The sequence below is a fragment of the Taudactylus pleione genome, unplaced genomic scaffold (genome assembly GCF_031769625.1).
Source record: "Taudactylus pleione unplaced genomic scaffold, aTauple2 ptg000731l, whole genome shotgun sequence".
In the NCBI taxonomy this organism is placed as follows: domain Eukaryota; kingdom Metazoa; phylum Chordata; class Amphibia; order Anura; family Myobatrachidae; genus Taudactylus; species Taudactylus pleione.
The window spans coordinates 42,366-66,550 of NW_028285133.1; the positions used below are offsets into that span (position 1 = coordinate 42,366).

The 24,185-nt window shown below is 46.7% G+C and overlaps 1 protein-coding gene across 1 annotated transcript in view; it reads left to right on the plus strand.

The window, feature by feature from the left end:
- Window positions 1–6,899: 6,899 nt before the first annotated feature.
- The window catches only part of CYB5B (cytochrome b5 type B), a 44,589-nt gene continuing 27,303 nt past the window's right edge, over window positions 6,900–24,185 (plus strand). Inside the window, exon 1 of the mRNA XM_088456977.1 lies at window positions 6,900–7,201. Coding sequence (XP_088313103.1) covers window positions 7,052–7,201 — 150 coding nt within the window. The 5' untranslated portion in view covers window positions 6,900–7,051. The remainder of the gene's footprint in view (window positions 7,202–24,185) is intronic.

The window sequence follows — 24,185 nt, forward strand, 5'->3', positions numbered from 1 at the left end:
ACGTAATTGAATACGGGGATGATTCAAACAGGCAAAAATTACGTCATCGGCAATAAATTATGCAGATGCATACTCTCGCTGCTGCCGATGGTATGCAGTGTGGATGCATTGTGCGAATGCATCGCAGTGCACATGTGCATACCTTAGCGAAAGTTCACAATGCATTCGCTCGCTGCACATAGACAGCCCAGCAGAGTGAGTGACAGGAGAAGCCGTTTGTAGGTGGTAACAAGGGCTGGCCATTAAAAACGGGGGAGTGGAGGTACAAACGCAGGCGTGCCTGAGCATCTCAACAGCGTTTTAGAGGTGTAATTATAATTATAAGACAGCATCATAGTACACGTCACCTGGCTTGTTTTTACACTGAAGTGCTCGCAGTGCTTGCGGCAGGGTATGGTCAACCTCAAGCGCTGCGATAGCATCTGATGTACCGATGGCTGCATACACTTCCTGGACATGACGTGCATAAGTGGGCGTCTTAAAACAGACTGGTGGCTGTCTGCATACACTATGTGATCGCTCTCTTAAGACATACTGGGTATGCTAATGCATTGCAGTGTGAGTGCACTGCCTACACAATTTGCATACACATCGTGCGAGCGGCTCTGAATCAGGCCCTTAGACCACTCCTCCATTAAAGTCCCACTGCAGTGCTCAATGCCCTTCAATTTGCATTATTATTATTATTATTTATTAACAGTTATTTATATAGAGCACACATATATTCCGCAGCACTGTACAGAGAGAATATCCAGCCATTCCCATCAGTCCCTGCCCCAGGGGAGCTTACAATCTATATTCCCTATCACATGCACACACACACACACACTAGGGTTAATTTTTGTTGGGAGCCAATTAACCTACCAATATATTTTTGGAGTGTGGGAGGAAACCGGAGTACCCGGAGGAAACCCACGCAAGTACAGGGAGAATATACAAAGTCCACACAGGTAGCGCCATAGTGGCATTAGCAAAGTATTGATCAGCATAGGCGAAACTAGACAGTTGGTAATGGGTGGTCCTAGATTCATCCCCTTGCCAGAAGTTGTTACCTTGGACGTTTGCCACTTTGTTTCGTGAAGTGAATGGCTGAGGTCAATACAACCTAATGTTCACATAAGGGTGAACAACAGGCAGGGCACTGTCCAGGAGAAGATGCGCTTCTGCTCGCGCCGAAGGCATGTGCGCTCCCGACAAGGGGGCATGTTTTCATGTCAAACTCCTTGTTCTCCACCCTCAAGCTCTCCCACACTGTGAATAGATAGCATGTAACATGCACACAGAATGTATTCACTGGCTGTGATCGTTAAACTTTTCCTACCTGCATGACACTGCAGCCTGCGGGTGGGTTTGGCGGGCAGGTTGTTTCAGTGGGCAGTCACCATAAGGGCAATAACTTGTACAGTGCACTACGCCAACATTCATATATGAAATGATGGTGTAGCATGACTTTCGTCAGCATCATACTAACATAGCCAAGCACTACAGCAAGGGAATTTAGACCAGGCAGACCGCCTAAGAAACAAAGCATAGGGGGATAATAAAGAGTGGAGGGACAACACTGTATATGTATACATACATACATATATATATGTACACACACATGCACACAGGGCCGGTGCAAACTATAAATGTGCTCCCTCCCACCCATATTCTATCAAGGGACAGCACACCGCCACAAAAAAAGGGTGTGACAACACATTAACACCCCCAATTCAAATTACGCCACACAGTAGCACAATCTTCTTCACATTACACCGCATGTAGTGCCCCTGATTCACATTACACCACATAGTAGTGCCCCTCATACATGCTATGCCTCAGTAGTAGTGCCCCTCAGACATGTAATGCCTTAGTAGTAGTGCCCCTTATTCATGTTATGCCTCAGTAGTAGTGCCCCTCATACATGTAATGCCTCAGTAGTAGTGCCCCTCATAAATGGTATGCCTCAGTAGTAGTGCCCCTTATTCATGTTATGCCTCAGTAGTAGTGCCCCTTATTCATGTTATGCCTTAGTAGTAGTGCCCCTCATACATGTTATGCCTCAGTAGTAGTGCCCCTTATTCATGTTATGCCTCAGTAGTAGTAGTGCCCCTCATACATGTTATGCCTCAGTAGTAGTGCCCCTCATAAATGGTATGCCTCAGTAGTAGTGCCCCTTAATGTTATGCCTCAGTAGTAGTGCTCCTTATTCATGTTATGCCTCAGTAGTAGTGCCCCTCATACATGTTATGCCTCAGTAGTAGTGCCCCTCATAATGTTATGCCACAGCAGTAGTACCCCTTATACATAAGTCACAGTACTGATAGGAAACCAGACCACCAGCTGCATCCAAATAATTGTGTGTGTGTCTCTATATATACAGTATATATATATATATATTATATGTACATATGTACACAAGCTCACCCCTCCCCAGCAAGCTGCTGCATGGAAAATTGCATTACCTGGGAAGAGCAATATAAATTGCCTTGCTCTTACATCCTCTCCTCTTATACGTCTGGCCGTGGGGCAGTGGCAGCTGTCAGTGTCACAGTCACTGAGTGACTCATCTCTGGCCGGCGCTCTCCTCCGGGCGTTGCTGCACAGCTCCTCCAGAGACCTCCACAAGCTCTTCTTAACAGCCATGCAGAGCACGCACAGCCTGGCGTCAGGACGTTGTGCTTGTACATGGGCTGATCGCTGTTGGCCCCTCTAACACACAGGGGAGGCAGAGCTATGGAGCAGCAACTTTAACCTGGTGACTGGTCCTCTCTGTCTGGCGCAGCTGCACAGGCAAACTTCAAAGTAGGGGTGAGCGGGTTCGGTTTTACTCGGATTTACTCGGATCTTTAAACGGCATTTTATTGGCTATCGCCTATCATGTGTTTTGGATAGCCAATATAATAAATCCGAATTTGCGGTAAAGTGGCGATAAGAACCGAGTAAATCCGAGTAAAACCGAGCCTGCACATCCCTACTTCAAAGCATTGCGTTCCTGACCGGGCGGCCGTTCAAAACTGTAGTAAAGTGACGGATCGGCGAACAAGGCTAATGGGCAGGCCCGCCAAGAGCCACGCCGAACCCGGGTAAAAGGGGGCATGGCCTAATCGCAGGAGGCATGGCAACGCCGCCTAAAGTAAAAAAATAAATAAAAGAAAAGGGGTGCAGTGAGCCCCTGCAGCCTGGTGCATAACAAGTGGGGGGAGCGTGATCAGCTTGATCTCTCCCCCCACAGACATAGGAGACTGCTATGGCTGGTTCTTAGCAGCCATAGCAGTCTCCTCTGTCTGTGAGGGGGGAGCGATCAAGCTGATCACGCCCCACTGGTTATGCGCCAGTCTGAGGGGGCTCACTGCACCCCTTTTCTTTTATTTTATTTATTTTCTTAGCAGCCGCGAGCAGTCTTCCAGTGCAGCCCAACACACAGCAGCGTGTGCTGGGCTGCTGTGATGTAGGAGGCGGGGGGAGCGGTGCTGGACCCGGGCCCCTCCAGCACGGGTAATTAGTACCTGCTCCCCCCCTCTCGGTGCCCCTGCTAATGGGTGGTCTGGTGCACCCCTGGACCACCCCACAGGTTCGCCTATGTTGATCAGTACCAAATGGGCGGTACATACCAAAACCTCTTACTGTCAAGACCTAAGCCTCTCAAGCTAGCAGGCTCTAATATTATTGATGTACTGATGTACTTCCTGTTCAGTCTTAAATCCCCTTTGCCCAGCTCTAAAGTGAGTCGTGCCTGCCCCTGTCAGAATACTAAAAAATTATTCAGATCGCCCACTGAGTAAGGGAGATGTGTAAAATGAAAAACGCTCATCGACTGCTGCCGGAACAGACTTTGAATAGGCTGACCAACAATATCTTAAGGGGAGCAATCACTGGTATCTTTTCCTTCTAAATAAAAAAACCTCTCCACCCCAAACAGGCAAGTGTTGCATAACACGCAGCGAATCATTCACTTAATATATCTAGATAATCAAAGAGGCTCTGATGGTGGGCCTACATGCAGAAAAAGACTTTGGCCCTCATTCAGAGCCGTACGCTCTGAGCAGAGCGCACGCTCTGAATGAGGGCCGGCCTCCATTTTCATGGAGCGTCCTCCTGGTCACCACCCACAGGCTATACGAGCGTGCATTGTGATGGTCGCGATGGTCGAGACCATCGCGACCATCGAATTTGCGAGCCGGAGCCTGCGGTTGAGGTTTTCAACCGCAAGCTCCGGAGTGATTTTGGCTCTATCAGAGCCAAAATCACTCCCACTGACATCACTAGTGATGTCAGTGGGCCGGCTTCTGACGGGAGGCGTTCCCGTGGGAACGCCCCCGTCAGGGAGGCACGCCCCCGGCACGCCCACCAAAGGGGGCGTGCTGTCAATCAACATTGACAGCACGCCCCCTTTGATCGGACACAACGAGCGAAGGACTTTCCTTCGCTCGTCGCGTCTGGCGCATGCGCACGACGGAGCTCCCTCCGTCGTGCGCATGCTCAGTGCATAACATCGACCCACTTGCGAGCGGACAGCCGCTCGCGAGTGGGTCTGAATCAGGCCCTTTGACAGAGTAGCTTGTCCCTTTATGCTGCAGACATTACTAGTGAGCATGTGGATTAGGGAAGTTTTTTGTAGAGGCTTAGTTGCGTTCTACCAAAACCCCTCAGTGTCTTAGGTTGTGAAACCCCTTGTTGCTAGTATCCGATACAACCTAAATATTTTTGGAAATATTGCTTAGCCCACATGCAGAGTCGTATCTATAATGGGTCCAGTGTGTGCGGTGAACACGTGCCCCTGGGTTCAGGGGGCCGACACTCTGCACCCATATAGTCCTTATACTTATCTGTCCATTGTCTCCAGACTGCTGCTATGCAGCGCCGGACCAGCGCTGCAGAGCATCACAAATCACTGGGAAAATGTTTTCACGGTGTCTTGCGTATGCGCAGTACTGGTGTCCCCAGGAAAATGGTGTGGGCAGCATTTTCCCAGAGACCTGCGCATGCGCAGTACTGGTGTCCCCAGGAAAACGGTACGGGCAGCATTTTCCCAGAGACCCGCGCATGTGCAGTAGATTCTGGCACTAGAATCTACTGCACCTGCCGGCCGCAGCGGCACCCCTAGAGAGGGGAGGGGTCTGCACATGGGTTCCCTCCTCTCTTAAAACACCCCTGCCCACATGACCATGAAATTGCATTATACAGTACGGTATTGACAGTGAACTAGTCCTCACACTACCCTCTCATATATGCTCAAAGTAATCCAGTTGTATAGTGACCTCTCGGATTATAATATGTGACAAATCTGAAGCACACCACACAGGGCCGTCTTAACAACATTGTAGGCCCTAAGCAAAACAATGCCCTGGAGCCCCTAACGACAGGAAAAAACATGATGTACAACAAGGATTAATCAATAGAAACTGTTGAACATTATGAGCCTTGAAAAACACAAACATTTCAACATATAAATGATAACTGCAGCCCACAGATAAACACCAGGCTTGCCTACCCTCCCGGTCCCGGCCTCCCGGAAAGGCAGACAAGGCTCCCAGCTGCCACCTGCCCACCAGGACTACTAATGAGAAACCCTGCAGCGTGGGGGGTTGATGACGCGATACGCGCTGAATCGCGGCCCCGCCCCCTGCTTCACAATGTCTTTCATTTCGGCATTGCGAAGAGGGGGTGGGTCCACGATGATGCGATTGTGCGGTCACGCCCTGGCTCCGCCCCCAATACAGAGTCATTGCCCGGCCATGCCCCCTGTTGTAAGCAGGCATTCAGCTTCCTCCCGGAAGGAGGGAGATGAATGTCAGCAAGTATGATATACACATACATAGTCACATACACACAAACACACAGTCACACACATACTGTGTATTTGTAGTCATGACAATGGACCTACTAGAGGGACCAAAATGTCGACGACCAGAGATAGTATGGATTATTTTCAAATAATGCCTTTCCTCCCAGTGTCGTCACTAGGAGAGTGTGGGCCACATGCGCGCGTCATCCAAAACACACACCCCTGTGGTGGAGAAGTTGAGGGCTTCCCAGCAGCTTACGGAGCGCAGCAGCTTACCAGTGACGTCAACAGGGGTGTGACACGTAGTCACGCACCCAAAACAGGCAACTCAGTTGTAAGATGGCGGGACTGGGGGAAACATGGCCAAAAACATTGAGGTGAGTAATGTGACCAGATTTCTGCGTCTATAGGGCACATCAGCAGCTGAAATTCATTGCCATCTTGTCGAGGTGTACAGTTGATAACAGCAGGATGGAATTCATTTTAATGGAGCATACACAAGGTCAGATTTGTCAGATCTGCCAGAAGAACGATTTGAACGATTTTACCAAAGATTTGAACAATTTGAACGATTTTTGACTGCATTAAAATGAATGGAATCGTCCAAGTCTGACTGCAAACACATCAGATGTCAGATATCATTATCTGATCATCGGGAACGCGCGTCGTTCATCTGACAGATATGTCAGATTTTCCTTCAGATATGAACGATTGAACGATTTTTTAAATCGTTATCGTTCAGATCTGAAGAAAAATCTGACCGTGTGTATGCACCATTATGCAGTGAAAAATCGTTCAAATCTTTGGTAAAATCATTCATCTGACAAATCTGACCATGTGTATGCTCCATAAGGATTAGGAATGTGTGTAGGGTAAAGTGGTCATCGTTATGTTGGTGCTGCTGCAGCAGCATAGCGATCACAATGAATTAGCATACTATCGCAGTAAGACTGCGTGCTTAATCGCTATTGCAACCCGTAATTAATCAGGCCCTCTAACACTACCCGTGGTTTACACAGTGACAGGAATCTTGCCCTTAAATAAAATGTCTACGGGCAGTTCCACGCTGACACGTTTATTCTACATAATTGTCAATGGCCTGAAGGTTCCGACGCCTCTGATTAGACATCTCTTCGAGGCGGGCCACGCCTTCATAGCTGTGATTGGCTATCACCCTGGAGACCTCACCTGTGTTCATGAGCTGAGTCTGAGGTGTCCCTAGTACGGAAGCCGGCAGTGCCCATCCCGCGACGAGTTACGTAACGCGCGTCCGTACCGGCAATGGCGAACGGTGAAGGCAGCAGCCCGAGCGCGGAGACACAGCAGGTCACCTACTACACATTGGAGGATGTGCGTAAACGGAACACTGCGAAGGAGCTGTGGCTGGTCATCCATGGCCGAGTCTACGATATCACCAGCTTCGTAGAGGAGGTGAGGCGGAGAGAGAGCAGCACTGGCTGCCTGGTCGTCCCTTTAACAAGGGACATACACCTAAGATCCACATGTTTCCCATATGTGTCACGCCTGCTCCTGATATACAGTATGTCGCGCCTGCTCCTGATATACAGTGTGTCATGCCTGCTCCTGATATACAGTGTGTCACGCCTGCTCCTGATATACAGTGTGTCGCGCCTGCTCCTGATATACAGTGTGTCATGCCCGTTCCTGATATACAGTGTGTCGCGCCCGTTCCTGATATACAGTGTCACGCCTGTTCCTGATATACAGTATGTCACGCCTGTTCCTGATATACAGTATGTCACGCCTGCTCCTGATATACAGTGTGTCACGCCCGTTCCTGATATACAGTGTGTCACGCCCGTTCCTGATATACAGTGTGTCACGCCTGTTCCTGATATACAGTATGTCACGCCTGTTCCTGATATACAGTATGTCACGCCTGTTCCTGATATACAGTATGTCACGCCTGTTCCTGATATACAGTATGTCACGCCTGTTCCTGATATACAGTATGTCACGCCTGTTCCTGATATACAGTATGTCACGCCTGTTCCTGATATACAGTATGTCACGCCTGTTCCTGATATACAGTATGTCACGCCTGCTCCTGATATACAGTATGTCACGCCTGTTCCTGATATACAGTGTGTCATGCCTGCTCCTGATATACAGTTTGTCGCTCCTGATATACAGTGTGTCACGCCTGCTCCTGATATACAGTGTGTCACGCCCGTTCCTGATATACAGTATGTCACGCCCGTTCCTGATATACAGTATGTCACGCCTGTTCCTGATATACAGTATGTCACGCCTGTTCCTGATATACAGTATGTCACGCCTGTTCCTGATATACAGTATGTCACGCCTGTTCCTGATATACAGTATGTCACGCCTGTTCCTGATATACAGTATGTCACGCCTGTTCCTGATATACAGTATGTCACGCCTGTTCCTGATATACAGTATGTCACGCCTGTTCCTGATATACAGTATGTCACGCCTGCTCCTGATATACAGTATGTCACGCCTGCTCCTGATATACAGTATGTCACGCCTGTTCCTGATATACAGTGTGTCATGCCTGCTCCTGATATACAGTTTGTCGCTCCTGATATACAGTGTGTCACGCCTGCTCCTGATATACAGCGTGTCGCTTCTGATATACTGTATGTCACGCCTGCTCCTGATATACAGTGTGTCGCGCCTGCTCCTGATATACAGTGTGTGTCGCGCCTGCTCCTGATATACAGTGTGTGTCGCGCCTGCTCCTGATATACAGTGTGTGTCACGCCTGCTCCTGATATACAGTGTGTGTCACGCCTGCTCCTGATATACAGTGTGTGTCACGCCTGCTCCTGATATACAGTGTGTGTCACGCCTGCTCCTGATATACAGTGTGTGTCACGCCTGCTCCTGATATACAGTGTGTGTCACGCCTGCTCCTGATATACAGTGTGTGTCACGCCTGCTCCTGATATACAGTGTGTGTCACGCCTGCTCCTGATATACAGTGTGTGTCACGCCTGCTCCTGATATACAGTGTGTGTCACGCCTGCTCCTGATATACAGTGTGTGTGTCACGCCTGCTCCTGATATACAGTGTGTGTCACGCCTGCTCCTGATATACAGTGTGTGTCACGCCTGCTCCTGATATACAGTGTGTGTCACGCCTGCTCCTGATATACAGTGTGTCACGCCTGCTCCTGATATACAGTATGTCACGCCTGCTCCTGATATACAGTGTGTCGCGCCTGATATACAGTGTGTCGCGCCTGCTCCTGATATACAGTATGTCACGCCTGCTCCTCGTATGTGTCACGCCTGCTCCTGATATACAGTATGTCACGCCTGCTCCTGATATACAGTATGTCACGCCTGCTCCTGATATACAGTATGTCACGCCTGCTCCTCGTATGTGTCACGCCTGCTCCTGATATACTGTATGTCGCTCCTGCTCCTGATATACAATGTGTCGCGCCTGCTCCTGATATACAGTGTGTCACGCCTGCTCCTCGTATGTGTCGCGCCTGCTCCTGATATACAGTGTGTCACGCCTGCTCCTCGTATGTGTCACGCCTGCTCCTGATATACTGTATGTCGCGCCTGCTCCTGATATACAGTGTGTCGCGCCTGCTCCGGGTATGTGTCACGCCTGCTCCTGATATACAGTGTGTCGCGCCTGCTCCTGATATACAGCGCGCATCATCCAAAACACACACCCCTGTGGTGGAGAAGTTGAGGGCTTCCCAGCAGCTTACGGAGCGCAGCAGCTTACCAGTGACGTCAACAGGGGTGTGACACGTAGTCACGCACCCAAAACAGGCAACTCAGTTGTAAGATGGCGGGACTGGGGGAAACATGGCCAAAAACATTGAGGTGAGTAATGTGACCAGATTTCTGCGTCTATAGGGCACATCAGCAGCTGAAATTCATTGCCATCTTGTCGAGGTGTACAGTTGATAACAGCAGGATGGAATTCATTTTAATGGAGCATACACAAGGTCAGATTTGTCAGATCTGCCAGAAGAACGATTTGAACGATTTTACCAAAGATTTGAACAATTTGAACGATTTTTGACTGCATTAAAATGAATGGAATCGTCCAAGTCTGACTGCAAACACATCAGATGTCAGATATCATTATCTGATCATCGGGAACGCGCGTCGTTCATCTGACAGATATGTCAGATTTTCCTTCAGATATGAACGATTGAACGATTTTTTAAATCGTTATCGTTCAGATCTGAAGAAAAATCTGACCGTGTGTATGCACCATTATGCAGTGAAAAATCGTTCAAATCTTTGGTAAAATCATTCATCTGACAAATCTGACCATGTGTATGCTCCATAAGGATTAGGAATGTGTGTAGGGTAAAGTGGTCATCGTTATGTTGGTGCTGCTGCAGCAGCATAGCGATCACAATGAATTAGCATACTATCGCAGTGAGACTGCGTGCTTAATCGCTATTGCAACCCGTAATTAATCAGGCCCTCTAACACTACCCGTGGTTTACACAGTGACAGGAATCTTGCCCTTAAATAAAATGTCTACGGGCAGTTCCACGCTGACACGTTTATTCTACATAATTGTCAATGGCCTGAAGGTTCCGACGCCTCTGATTAGACATCTCTTCGAGGCGGGCCACGCCTTCATAGCTGTGATTGGCTATCACCCTGGAGACCTCACCTGTGTTCATGAGCTGAGTCTGAGGTGTCCCTAGTACGGAAGCCAGCAGTGCCCATCCCGCGACGAGTTACGTAACGCGCGTCCGTACCGGCAATGGCGAACGGTGAAGGCAGCAGCCCGAGCGCGGAGACACAGCAGGTCACCTACTACACATTGGAGGATGTGCGTAAATGGAACACTGCGAAGGAGCTGTGGCTGGTCATCCAGTGTGTGTGTCGCGCCTGCTCCTGATATACAGTGTGTGTCGCGCCTGCTCCTGATATACAGTGTGTGTCGCGCCTGCTCCTGATATACAGTGTGTGTCGCGCCTGCTCCTGATATACAGTGTGTGTCGCGCCTGCTCCTGATATACAGTGTGTGTCGCGCCTGCTCCTGATATACAGTGTGTGTCGCGCCTGCTCCTGATATACAGTGTGTGTCGCGCCTGCTCCTGATATACAGTGTGTGTCGCGCCTGCTCCTGATATACAGTGTGTGTCGCGCCTGCTCCTGATATACAGTGTGTGTCGCGCCTGCTCCTGATATACAGTGTGTGTCGCGCCTGCTCCTGATATACAGTGTGTGTCGCGCCTGCTCCTGATATACAGTGTGTGTCGCGCCTGCTCCTGATATACAGTGTGTGTCGCGCCTGCTCCTGATATACAGTGTGTGTCGCGCCTGCTCCTGATATACAGTGTGTGTCGCGCCTGCTCCTGATATACAGCGTGTCGCTTCTGATATACAGTGTGTCGCGCCTGCTCCTGATATACAGTGTGTCGCGCCTGCTCCTGATATACAGTGTGTCGCGCCTGCTCCTGATATACAGTGTGTCGCGCCTGCTCCTGATATACAGTGTGTCGCGCCTGCTCCTGATATACAGTGTGTCGCGCCTGCTCCTGATATACAGTATGTCACGCCTGCTCCTCGTATGTGTCACGCCTGCTCCTGATATACAGTATGTCACGCCTGCTCCTGATATACAGTATGTCACGCCTGCTCCTCGTATGTGTCGCGCCTGCTCCTGATATACAGTGTGTCACGCCTGCTCCTCGTATGTGTCACGCCTGCTCCTGATATACTGTATGTCGCGCCTGCTCCTGATATACAGTGTGTCGCGCCTGCTCCGGGTATGTGTCGCGCCTGCTCCTGATATACAGTGTGTCGCGCCTGCTCCTGATATACAGTGTGTCGCGCCTGCTCCGGGTATGTGTCGCGCCTGCTCCTGATATACTGTATGTCGCGCCTGCTCCTGATATACAGTGTGTCGCGCCTGCTCCGGGTATGTGTCGCGCCTGCTCCTGATATACAGTGTGTCGCGCCTGCTCCTGATATACAGTGTGTCGCGCCTGCTCCGGGTATGTGTCGCGCCTGCTCCTGATATACTGTATGTCGCGCCTGCTCCTGATATACAGTGTGTCGCGCCTGCTCCGGGTATGTGTCGCGCCTGCTCCTGATATACAGTGTGTCGCGCCTGCTCCTGATATACAGTGTGTCGCGCCTGCTCCTGATATACAGTGTGTCACGCCTGCTCCTGATATACTGTATGTCACGCCTGCTCCTGATATACAGTATGTCACGCCTGCTCCTGATATACAGTGTGTCGCGCCTGCTCCTGATATACAGTGTGTCGCGCCTGCTCCTGATATACAGTGTGTCGCGCCTGCTCCTGATATACAGTGTGTCGCGCCTGCTCCTGATATACAGTGTGTCGCGCCTGCTCCTGATATACAGTGTGTCGCGCCTGCTCCTGATATACAGTGTGTCGCGCCTGCTCCTGATATACAGTGTGTCGCGCCTGCTCCTGATATACAGTGTGTCGCGCCTGATATACAGTGTGTCGCGCCTGCTCCTGATATACAGTGTGTCGCGCCTGCTCCTCGTATGTGTCGCGCCTGCTCCTGATATACAGTATGTCACGCCTGCTCCTCGTATGTGTCACGCCTGCTCCTGATATACTGTATGTCGCGCCTGCTCCTGATATACAGTGTGTCGCGCCTGCTCCTGATATACAGTGTGTCACGCCTGCTCCTCGTATGTGTCGCGCCTGCTCCTGATATACAGTGTGTCACGCCTGCTCCTCGTATGTGTCACGCCTGCTCCTGATATACTGTATGTCGCGCCTGCTCCTGATATACAGTGTGTCGCGCCTGCTCCGGGTATGTGTCGCGCCTGCTCCTGATATACAGTGTGTCGCGCCTGCTCCTGATATACAGTGTGTCGCGCCTGCTCCTGATATACAGTGTGTCGCGCCTGCTCCTGATATACAGTGTGTCGCGCCTGCTCCTGATATACAGTGTGTCGCGCCTGCTCCTGATATACAGTGTGTCGCGCCTGCTCCTGATATACAGTGTGTCGCGCCTGCTCCTGATATACAGTGTGTCGCGCCTGCTCCTGATATACAGTGTGTCGCGCCTGCTCTACAGTGTGTCGCGCCTGCTCCTGATATACAGTATGTCACGCCTGCTCCTGATATACAGTATGTCACGCCTGCTCCTGATATACAGTGTGTCGCTCCTGCTCCTGATATACAGTGTGTCGCTCCTGATATACAGTGTGTCGCGCCTGCTCCTGATATACAGTATGTCACGCCTGCTCCTGATATACAGTGTGTCGCTCCTGATATACAGTGTGTCGCTCCTGATATGCTGTGTGTCGCGCCTGCTCCTGATATACAGTGTGTCGCTCCTGATATACAGTGTGTCGCGCCTGCTCCTGATATACAGTGTGTCGCTCCTGATATACAGTGTGTCGCTCCTGATATGCTGTGTGTCGCGCCTGCTCCTGATATACAGTGTGTCGCTCCTGATATACAGTGTGTCGCACCTGCTCCTGATATACAGTATGTCACGCCTGCTCCTGATATACAGTGTGTCGCGCCTGCTCCTGATATACAGTGTGTCGCTCCTGCTCCCCATCAGGGGCGAGTATTTACCTCAGTCACCCGGAGGCAAGTTAGAGTTTGGGGTCCCACTACCCCAAAAAAATGGAAAACAAATATGGTGCGCATATAATAATTTGTTTCTATGGGGCCTGTTTATCAAATCATATTAGCAGGGTATCACCTGAAAATGCCCATTTCCAGGGGGATACCAGCAAATATGAAGGATTCCCTAGATGTACCATAGAGGGACAAGCAGCAGATATTACCGATATCTGCTGTGATCTCTCCATTTCTGACAGCTGGATTCTATCTATGGGGCTGACGGGTTTACCTTCACATTCAGGAGCTTAGCCCTAGCAGCTAACGCCATCTTTAATTGGGGTAGCCATTGGGCTACAGATCGCAGAAATTACCAGGAGAGGTAATGGCTGCAGCACACGTGTGATCATCAGACTGAGCATTAGCACTGCAGGGTCCTCATGTAGAAATAAAGTGTGTGTGTGTGTGTGTGTGTGTGTGTGTGTTCGTTCTATTACCCGGGGAAAAAAAAAATATATATATATATATTCGGGTAATATAAGTATTGAACACATCAACATTTATCTCAGTAAATAAATGTCAGTAAGCGTGTTCAATACTTTTTCCCTCTGTCATTTCACATAATTACACATAACTTAATTTATGGACATCTATGGTTTGACATCTTTGCAGTTCCACCCCTGACCCCCATAGTCATCACCCATGCTCCCCATATATGTCACGCATACAGAGCTGGTTTAAGGTTTTGGGGGAACCCGGGGTCATTTTCGCATGTTTGAATTATCCCCGTAGTCAATTCCAAAGACTTTTCGCCGGTGCGAAAAGTCTTTGAAAAAAAACGGGGATAAGTTTTCACCATGTTTAGGGGTGCATGCTTAAAAAAAAAATAGCCTGCACCCCTGGGAATAGCCCCTAAAAATGAACTGTAAAAAAAAATAAAAAATAGGGGCTTCCCAAAAATATTTTTGTTTTGGGGTTATAAAAAAAATTATTATATATGGGGAACAAGTTTTTAAATAACGAAATTAATTCAGGGGGGGAGGGGTTTCCAAGTATGCGGCAGGTGTTTAAAAGAATGCGGGTGGTAGCGGCAGGGGCATTTTGTTTAAGAATTTTCAAAATGCACTTTAGGGACTTAAAAATATGTTTGCACCCATTTTCATGTACCCCACATATGATGGGCATAGTTATTTTTTTGGGGGGGGGCAAAAATTAAGTGCTATTCTTCATAATTTCTTCAAATTCGGGAAAAAACACCTGCCGTGGCTATTTAAAAATCCTGATAATATGCAGAAGGCCAAATCGGGGGTACCTATAGTGATTCCCCATGTCGGGACATATTTTGGGGTGTGCCAGGATCAACTCCCGAAAACTCTGAGGACTTTTCGCCAGTCAGTTTTTCGCCGGGTCCCAAATCCGCACCTTTTAAATTGAATACAGGGGTAAGCGGGCACGCGTCAGATACTTTATCCCCACTAAAACCTCTGATGTGGAGCGAAAAGTCCAGCACGGTGAGTGCGTACAATCACACAATTATACATATACAGGGAGGAATTTAATTAGCCGCTGTATTTTACCACCGGCTAACTGATCCCCAGGCTAATTAAATTAGCCCCGAACTAGGGTGGCCTAAACGCTGGAGGCGTGGCCTTGTTCCCCTACACTCTGAGGAGGGGGGTGCTGTGAGCACTTCGGCCAGAGGCAAATTTAGGGGGACAGTGATCAGTTTGATCGCACCCCACCCCTGAAGGGTAGAGGAGAGTGTCCTATGTGTTTTCTTCACCTGAGAAATATTTTTTTGGGTAGAAAAACGGGAACCAATTGAATTGGGCTTAAAAAAAAAATTTGGAAAAGCACCCATTTTTTATCATCTGAAAAATTGGGTCTAATTGAATTCTGCCAATCCCCCTCCCCTCAATAGTAAATCACGAGGCTAATTTAATTCCTCCCCCCTGGGAGTATGAAATGGAAAATCTTAATACAAATGATGCATGTTGACACTCAAGCAGTACAGTTACAATAGGGGAAGGAACATTAGGTTTGTCTTAGTGATTATGTGACGTAACAAGCAGTGCAGTCCATATAATACCTGGTTTATAGGTGACTGGTAAGACCTCATGTTGAGTACGGTGTATCGTTTTGGGGAAAGAAAAACCAAATTCAATAAAAACATGAATTAAATAGAAAAGACATCTGAAATGGGTCACTAAAATTGCCCATTGTCTGCATAACAAAACTTCTAAAGAAAGGCTGGAAGAGCTGACCATGTACAGCTTAGAGGAAATTATAGGATGGAAACGGGATGAAGTCAGCATTCTGGCAGACGGGATGCCGACAGTCTACATACCGGCGCCGGAATCTCAACAGCGTCTGGATCCCGGCTCCAGAATCCTGACTGCCAGCATCCCGAAGATAAGTATCAGGGGGTTAGGGTAAGGCACTAAGGGGGCAGGGTTAGGTGTAGGGTGCGTAAGGGGGGAGGCTAGCTATAGGCATTAGGGGGAGGTTAGGTTCAGGCATCGGGGAGGAAGAGTTAGGTGTAGGGAACTTTAACTTCCAGTGTCGGAATTGTGACTGTCGGGATGCCGCTGTCTGTATTCTCGCGGCCGGCAACCTGACAGCCGGAATCCCATACCCAACCCGATGGGGAAAAAAAAAAAAATCATTGAAAAAAGATAGAAAGCTATGTTTTTTTTTTTTCCAGAAAATTACTGTTCAACGTAAATTGGCGGTATGTTAAAATGGGTGCAAGTATATTTTCGTGTCGTAACGAATGCAATTTTATAAATGGTTAACGCCTGCTGCAACCACGTGCGATGTTAAAAACACTTGACGTGTCCAAACCGCCCCCGAAAAATCAGACCTAATACATTAAAACCATTTTCAATAATTTTTTTTATTATTCTTTTGCGTTGTCGTTTTTCGCTAAAGTACGCAATTTACGAAAATCTTTTTTAGGTAAATTATCTGTAAGGGGGGGTATCCAAAGGGTTGTGAAAGAAATCCCCAAAAATAAGGATTTTTTTTTTTATTTATTTCCTTCTCGTCTGGAATGGAGAGAACTTTTCTCGTGTTGTTTTTTTTTTTTTCGGCTGTTTGTTTTGTCAAATTTCGCTGTTTTTTGGTTATTTTTTTTTTTTTTTTTTTACATTTCCATTTTTCGCTACTAATTGAATACGGCCCAAAGTCTTGTCAGTTTTGTTTGGAGTGGGTTGTGTATATAATTCCCCCTTTTTCTTTCCTTTTCTAGAAATGTACTGTAATGGTGCCTACATATATTGTTCACTTGGCTAGTTTTTGGCCCCTTCCAACCCACCAATGACCAACGATGTGCTGGCATGTATGGACGGTATCAATATCGTCAATTGCCTGTGCATGCAGGTCAACTTGGTCGATATCGACCAGGTTACATAGGGACCCGCGTTAGTGAGTTGGTGGTGTACTAGATGATCGATATCGATCATCCAGCACACCAGGAGGTTGCAGGACGATCAGACAACGATATAGTTATCATTGTCTGATCGCTCCGTGTGTACGGAACATAAGTTATGTCGTTTGTGCACTTTATCAATTTTCTAATATTAGTTTGTTCTGTGCAAATTATGACTCTGAAAGACATAATTTTTGTGTCTCAAATTGCTTTAATGCCTGATAATTTCTGACCACTAAAACAACTACACAAGAACAGGGTTGTACGACTTGTATGTTTTAAAAGAAACTGGTAGGGTCAAAGTTTCTTTTACAACACACAAGTAATAATTTAGCTTGATATTTTTGCCAATTTGTGGCCTTTTGGCACATGATAAAAGTGATGCGCTGGAGAAGTTGTTTGTCGGTCTCGCTGATCTCTGGTGTCCCCCCAGCTTGCAGTGACTTGTTGCCTGAACTGTGATAGGGATCTTACTCAATTTGCATGCACTATTGGTTCAGTGTCTCTTTATTCTGCCTAAGGTACGTGACAAAGCAAAATGTGGTTTATTTACTAAGGTGTGGGTTTATGGATTTGGAGATGTTGCTCATAGCAACCAATCAGATTCAACTTATGATTTATCTAGCACATTCTAGACGATTATAGCTCAACTTTGATTGGTCCCATGAGTGTACTAGAACAAGCTTATCCTATATCACAAAGCACAATGTTGCTGATCCCTTCTCTGATTGCCCCTCCCCTTTTCTGTTTATGCCCCGTCTACAGTCATTTTACATTTGTGGACATGATCGTGTGACAAGGGCATAATGTATGCCAATGTATGCTTCAGAGGCCTGCTTTATGCCACCTGCCTTCATTTATTCATTTCCAGATGTCTGTTGTCAGGCGACCAGTCTACCGTTTGTGTTCGTTTTGTGTCCAGCCCACAGAGTTCCTGAAGTTTAAACTTCCTTCAGCTAGATAAGACCATATTGGAACATACCTGCCGACTTTCTGGCTTCTCCTTCCGGGAGGGAGCAGCCAGATCGGCAGGTGGGGGGGGGGGGGTGGCCGGGCGGGTGACGGGCACTTGTTGGACGGGGCGGGGCCACGCGATCGCGTCAGTTTGGCCCCGCTACACAATGCCGATAATATAGGCATTGTGAAGCAGGGGGCGGGGACAAAATTATGCGAATCTCGTCACCGCCCCCCCCCCCCCTGCTGCGGGGGTTGCTAAGGTAATTGAGGGGGGGATAGAAGTGGTGGGCGGCACCCGGAAGGATTGCCTGCCTTCCCTGGAGGTCGAGAGCTGCACCCGTTTTTCGGAAGGCTCCCGACCAAATCGGGAGTGTAGGCAAGTATGTATTGGAAATCATTTTTCTTTTCTTTCAATCAAACATAAACTCAAACTACTACTTTCCATAATCCTCATTATTACCCTCAGTATAAATTTATAACCAGTGGAACCAGCCACCTGAAATGTGTCAACGATCTATACTACCCCTATAAGAAACCTCTAGGGATAATGGTTCTCATTCAGACCCGGTCACAAATGCTGAGCGCTTGCAACCGGGTCGATGTTTAGGCCCTGCGCACACGCAGCTGCCGCACTGCACATGCGCAAGCCCCGGAGCGAGAGAATTTCTCTCGCTCCGGAGCTCACTACAAAAGGGGCGGCTGTCGATGTTGATCGACAGCTCGACCCGTTTTGTAGGCGTGGCGGGGCGGTGGTTTCACAAACGGAGGCGTTCATTAAGGAACGCCTGCCATTTTGTGGGCGGCCGCACTGACATCAGCAGTGATGTCAGTGGGGAGCTTCCATCTCCATCAGAGCAGGAAGCTCCCTGGGGCTTGCGGTTGCGAAGACCCAACCTTCGTCGCAAGCCCCGATGGTCGCGATGGTCCTGACCATCGCGACCATCAACCTGGTCGGTCGCTAAAGCTGTGGGTGGTAACCCACAGCTTAGCTAGTGCCAAGGAGGCCGCACTTAAAAAAAACAAGCGGCCGCCCTCATTCAGAGCGAGCGCTCGCTTCTTGCGACCGCCTCTGATTGAGGGCCAATGAGTCTACCAAAGAATCAATATGATGTAATCATGTTTCCTATGCATGTGTGTTAAAAACATCATAACATGTTTAATATACTTAATACCTTATCTCTATGTTCAGAAGACATTCATTAAATTTATAGGACTCGTTATTAGTTTTTACCATCACAGCTCTAACCTATCCAGCATTCCAAAACTGATTGTGCAGTATGGTTATATTGTGCACCATTCTTCTCCTTTCTGTAGCCTGTATGCTAATAATCTTGATGTTAAACTTTGCATTGATACGTGTTATTGAATATAAAGTAATACAGGGTATTATAGAATTGCATAGAAACAGGGGTCTACAGACCCACCCTATCTGTTAAGTTGTAGACTAGAGCAGGGAGCAGTTTGTAGGGCCTGTGCATCTCTGGATTGCCGAAGAAGTAATTTTACTATTAAACAAAAAAAAAAATCTTAGGGGGAAATTAATTCATCAGCATAGAAGCCATGTGCTGCTCCGGAATGGCACATCCTCCCCGGGTGAGAGGTAGAACTTTCAATTTACTGTCATCTCATGTATTTGTGTCCCCTCCCCCAATAGTGTCTGGGAGAATAGTTCTGGAGGCTCTGGGTTGTAGGGAAGCTTGTGAGTTAAATGGTAGTTCTGCAAAAAGTTAAGCTTAATGTAATATCTGTGTGTAGCTTCCATCACTGGCTGCCCTCACATTGCGTGCACCACACTCTGAAGATGATCCAGCCAGTAGCAGAATTAAATCCTGGTTTTTAATACAGAGCTTGGCTTATTCCCCAAGCCATATATACATGGTTTAACAACAAATTGTAGTGTGGAGTTCAACACAGATTCCGAACAGCGAGTCATATAGAGAACCCACTGAAGGGTAACGGTAATTTAATGGCTGGCCTCTACAGACGTGCATGTGTGCTATCATTTTGCTATGTATTGCCCACAGTTCATACATAGTTATTTTTCCAGTTTTTTGAGTAACCCTTTAACTGTATACTCCCTCTGATTATTTTGATTTACAGTTCTCTATTGCCATATACACCCCAGAGTTTCCGATATTTCTACTAATCAGTGCAAGTGGCAGTAGTTTCCACATGAGGGCGCTGTTTGCAAATAGACATCCTGTTTCTGTGTGATGCACGTGTTTCACCCATTGCATAGTAAAGTGCCCATGGGGAGGGTGGATTACTATGTTGTGCAGGGTTAAACGTTTGTTGCGCTGTGCCCCAGATGTAACGTTCACACAGCTGTAAATTGTTTATGCAACAGACTTTACATCAATTAAAGGAATGACACTAATTGACCAAGCCCCAAACTCTATGGGCATTTGATTCCCATCTATTTAGTAGGGTGTGGTAAATTTGTGTGTGCAAATTATTATTTTTGTTTTTGAACTGCAAGAACCTAAATAACTTGCATGCAAATCAGTCACACGGTTCTGTTCTTGAATTAAAATACTCCTTCATACACACTATATCGGAGATCGGTATGAACTTGGAGAAATCTATTCTACTGAACAGAGCGAAATGTACAGTTAATGTTGCATTCCAGGTATTGTATATGAATGGAATCGGTATGATATACTGCTGGACGGGATGCCGGCGGTCAGAAGACCGACAGTAGCATCCCGGTCTTCAAAATCGTACCCCCCCCCCTGCCTTTGGCATCTTAACTACATCCCATATAAATGTTTTTATAAATTAAACTCTGACACCCATCTCTCCATTATTTGTACTGAAATCAGTAGCTGATAAAGGCCTCTAATAGAGAGGGATCATTTATACAGAGCTGTCCCCGGCATGTCCGTCAGTTAGCAGCCAGTGAATTGAAGCACCAGTCTGCCCATTACAGAAAATCCACGTCTCCTCTACTGACCATTCTCATTATTGTTTAATGTAAGTTAAGCAGCTTTTAACTGTACAAAGTTTAAAATAACGGGGAGAGGGGTTCAACTTAAGGTGCTTTGAAACTTAAATGTGGATAGCAGGCTGCACATGATAAATGATAGTGGGAGATACTGTATAACTGACTGACTAAACAGTGATACTTTCAGAAAAGAGAAGGAAAACGGGAACTCCTTCCATTTACACCATGTGAGTAGGGTACGCATCACTTCACCCCTCATAACATTTGTGTGTCACGATATAAAAAGACTTGTTTGGAATAACAATTAGGAAGGAAGAGTAAAGAAACCTTTTTAGGAGTTAAACCACACTTTCTAATGTGAGTAGGGTACGCATCAACCATATGTGCCTATTTGATAAGAACAACGTCATTCTGCATATGAACATTAATAGGAAAATTACATCAGACTATTAAGACATTCCTTTATTATTTATTTTTATTACATGTATCATATGGACAAAGTATGAAGATTTTGAGAACTCCAGATACAAAAGGATGACCAGCAGGATTTCAAATTTCTGATAAGGATTAAGTACTATCCCAATACTTTGTGTTTTGCAACATTTTATATCCAGCGCCACTGGATGACACATTAATTTTGCTTTGTTGGATTAAGTTGTATTTCTGCTCGCACCTCAGGTAGGTGCATGCCGAAATCCTCTAGTTGGGGGCTTACAGTACGGCCCACTGAATAGCTCTGGGCAGTCATTCCAGGAGCTAAACAAATTCACGTTCAGTTTAATTGCACCCATAGTGTAGTAAGGTCTCAGGTCAGAGGTACCCAAATGCGGCCCTCAAGGCACCCCAACAGTTCAGGTTTTAAATTATAACCATGTTTGAGCACAGGTGGTTAAATCAAACTTACTGAGGTACTGATTTAAGTAATCAAGCATGGATATCCTTAAACTCTGGACTGTTAGGTTCCCAAACTCGGTCCTCAAGGTACCCTAACTGTTTTATATTGTAGATTCCTCAAAGTATCCCCCTTTTTGCTTTGATAACAGCTTTGCACACTCTTGGCATTCTCTCAATCAGCTTCATGAGGTAGTCTCCTGGAATGGTTTTGAATTAACAGGTGTGCCTTGTCAAGAGTCAATCTGTGGAATTACTTGCCTTCATAATGTGTTTGAGACAATCAGTTGTGTTGTGCAGAGGTAGGGTTAGTACACAGTGGACACCACTATTTGACTACTGTTGTAATCCATATTATGGCACCAACCACTCAACTCAGTAAAGAGAGACGACAGTCCATCATTACTTTTAAGACCTGAAGGTCAGTCGATAAGGAAAATTTCAAGAACTTTGAATGTATCCTCAAGTGCAGTTGTGAAAACCATTAAACGCTATGATGAAACTGGCTCTCACGAGGACTGCCCCAGGAAAGGAAGACCAGGAGTTACCTCTGCTGCAGAGGATAAGTTCATTAGAGTTACCAGCCTCAGAAACCGCTACTTAACAGCACCTCAGATTAGAGACCATATAAAGTCTTCACAAAGTTCAAGTAGCAGACAAATCTCAACATCAACTGTTCAGAGGAGACTGCGTGAATCAGGCCTTCGTGGTCGTATTGTTGCGAAGAAACCACTACTGGATGAACAACAAGAAGAAGAGAATTGTTTGGGCCAAGAAACACAAGGAATGGACATTAGACCAGTGGAAATCTGTACTTTGGTCTGATGAGTCCAAATTTTAGATTTTTGGTTCCAACTGCCGTGTCTTTGTGAGACGCATAGAAGGTGAGCTGATGGTTTCTGCATGTGTGGTTCCCACTGTGAAGCATGGAGGAGGAGGTGTGATGGTGTGGGGGTGCTTTGCTGGTGACACTGTTGGTGATTTATTCAAAATTCAAGGTACACTTAACCTGCATGGCTAACACAGCATTCTGCAGCGCCATGCCATCCCATCTGGTTTGCACTTACTGGGACCATCATTTTTTTTTTCTACAAGTCAATGACCCCAAACACACCTCCAGGCTATATAAGGGCTACTTGACTAAGAGGGAAAATGATGGAGTGCTGAGTCAGATGACCTGGCCTCCATAATCACCCGACCTAAACCCAATTGAGCTGGTTTTGGATGAGTTGGACCGCAGAGTGAAGGAAAAACAGCCAACAAGTGCTCAGCATCTCTGGGAACTCCTTCAAGACTGTTGGAAAACCATTCCAGGAGACTACCTCATGAAGCTGATTGAGAGAATGCCAAGAGTGTGCAAATCTGTCATCCAAGCCAAAGGGGGCTACTTTGAGAAATCTAAAATATAAAACATATTTTGATTTGTTTAACACTTTTTTTTTTTTTTTTTTTTTTTGTTTACAACATAATTCCATATGTGTTCTTTCATAGTTTTGATGTCTTCAGTATTAATCTACTATGTTGAAAATAATTGAAATAAACAAAAACCATTGAATGAGAAGGTGTGTCCAAACTTTTGACTGGTACCATACATACATACATATTGTTGATCTGCACTCCATATACTTGTCCAACTTCCGGGAAGCAATTGCACAAGGAGCCTAACACAGGGCCACACCACCATCCATAATAGATTTTTTTTATATGTATTTTATAGCCATATGGCATTAGAGACATCCTCCATCGACCCTGCATGTAGGGCCGACGGGGGATATTGTTAGCGAGGGCCATGCTGCTGCATGCAGCATGGCCCCCGCCGTCGCTGCCGCCATCTGCAAGTGTGTATTGCACTTGGCGAAGCCGGCTCCCCCACCAGGTCCAGTCGCTGACAACATAAGATTGCTGGTGGAATTATCTGCTAGGGGGCACCAGTCCAAATTTTGCCTAGGGCACCAAATTGGCTATGGCCGGCTCTGTACTGAACAGTACATGTCACCTCAATGTCACATGGTTTGTGATGGGTTGTGAAATGGCCATTTGCTGATTGGTTTAGATTTCTTGTACAAAGGATGAGGTCCCAACTGTATACAGCCGTCACGCTCCCTGCCTCTTGCAACATCACCTTGCTCCTTCAGGCATCGAAACTGCTTCCAGTGCATCACAAGATTTAAATAACCCTGTTTGATATAGAGATATATATTATAATATATATATATATATATAATAAATTTTGTTGGTTTATTTATTTTTTCTTATTATTATAATAATAATAATATCTGTGATCACTGGCATACATTGGATGGCATGTTGATAGTTGCTTGTGTAAGCCAAGGGATAGAAGTGATGGCTTTAACAGTAGGATGGGAATAGCTGGCATTATCCACACGGAGAGTAGATAATGAATAGGATCTTCTGTGTATGTAAGAGGAAGTGCACTGTAAATGCAGCTAGTGTATTAGGTCTCTTTGCTTTATTGTTATGGTTTAACAGAAAAAATATATATATTTATTTATTCTCCCCTGCACATTTCACAAAATTGTACAAGTGATGAAATATTAATCGCACTAACACAATTAATTTTTCTGTTTGAACGTTATTTGGCTATGAACCAGAAAAATTTGCTTTAAACTTTTGTACTCCGCACACG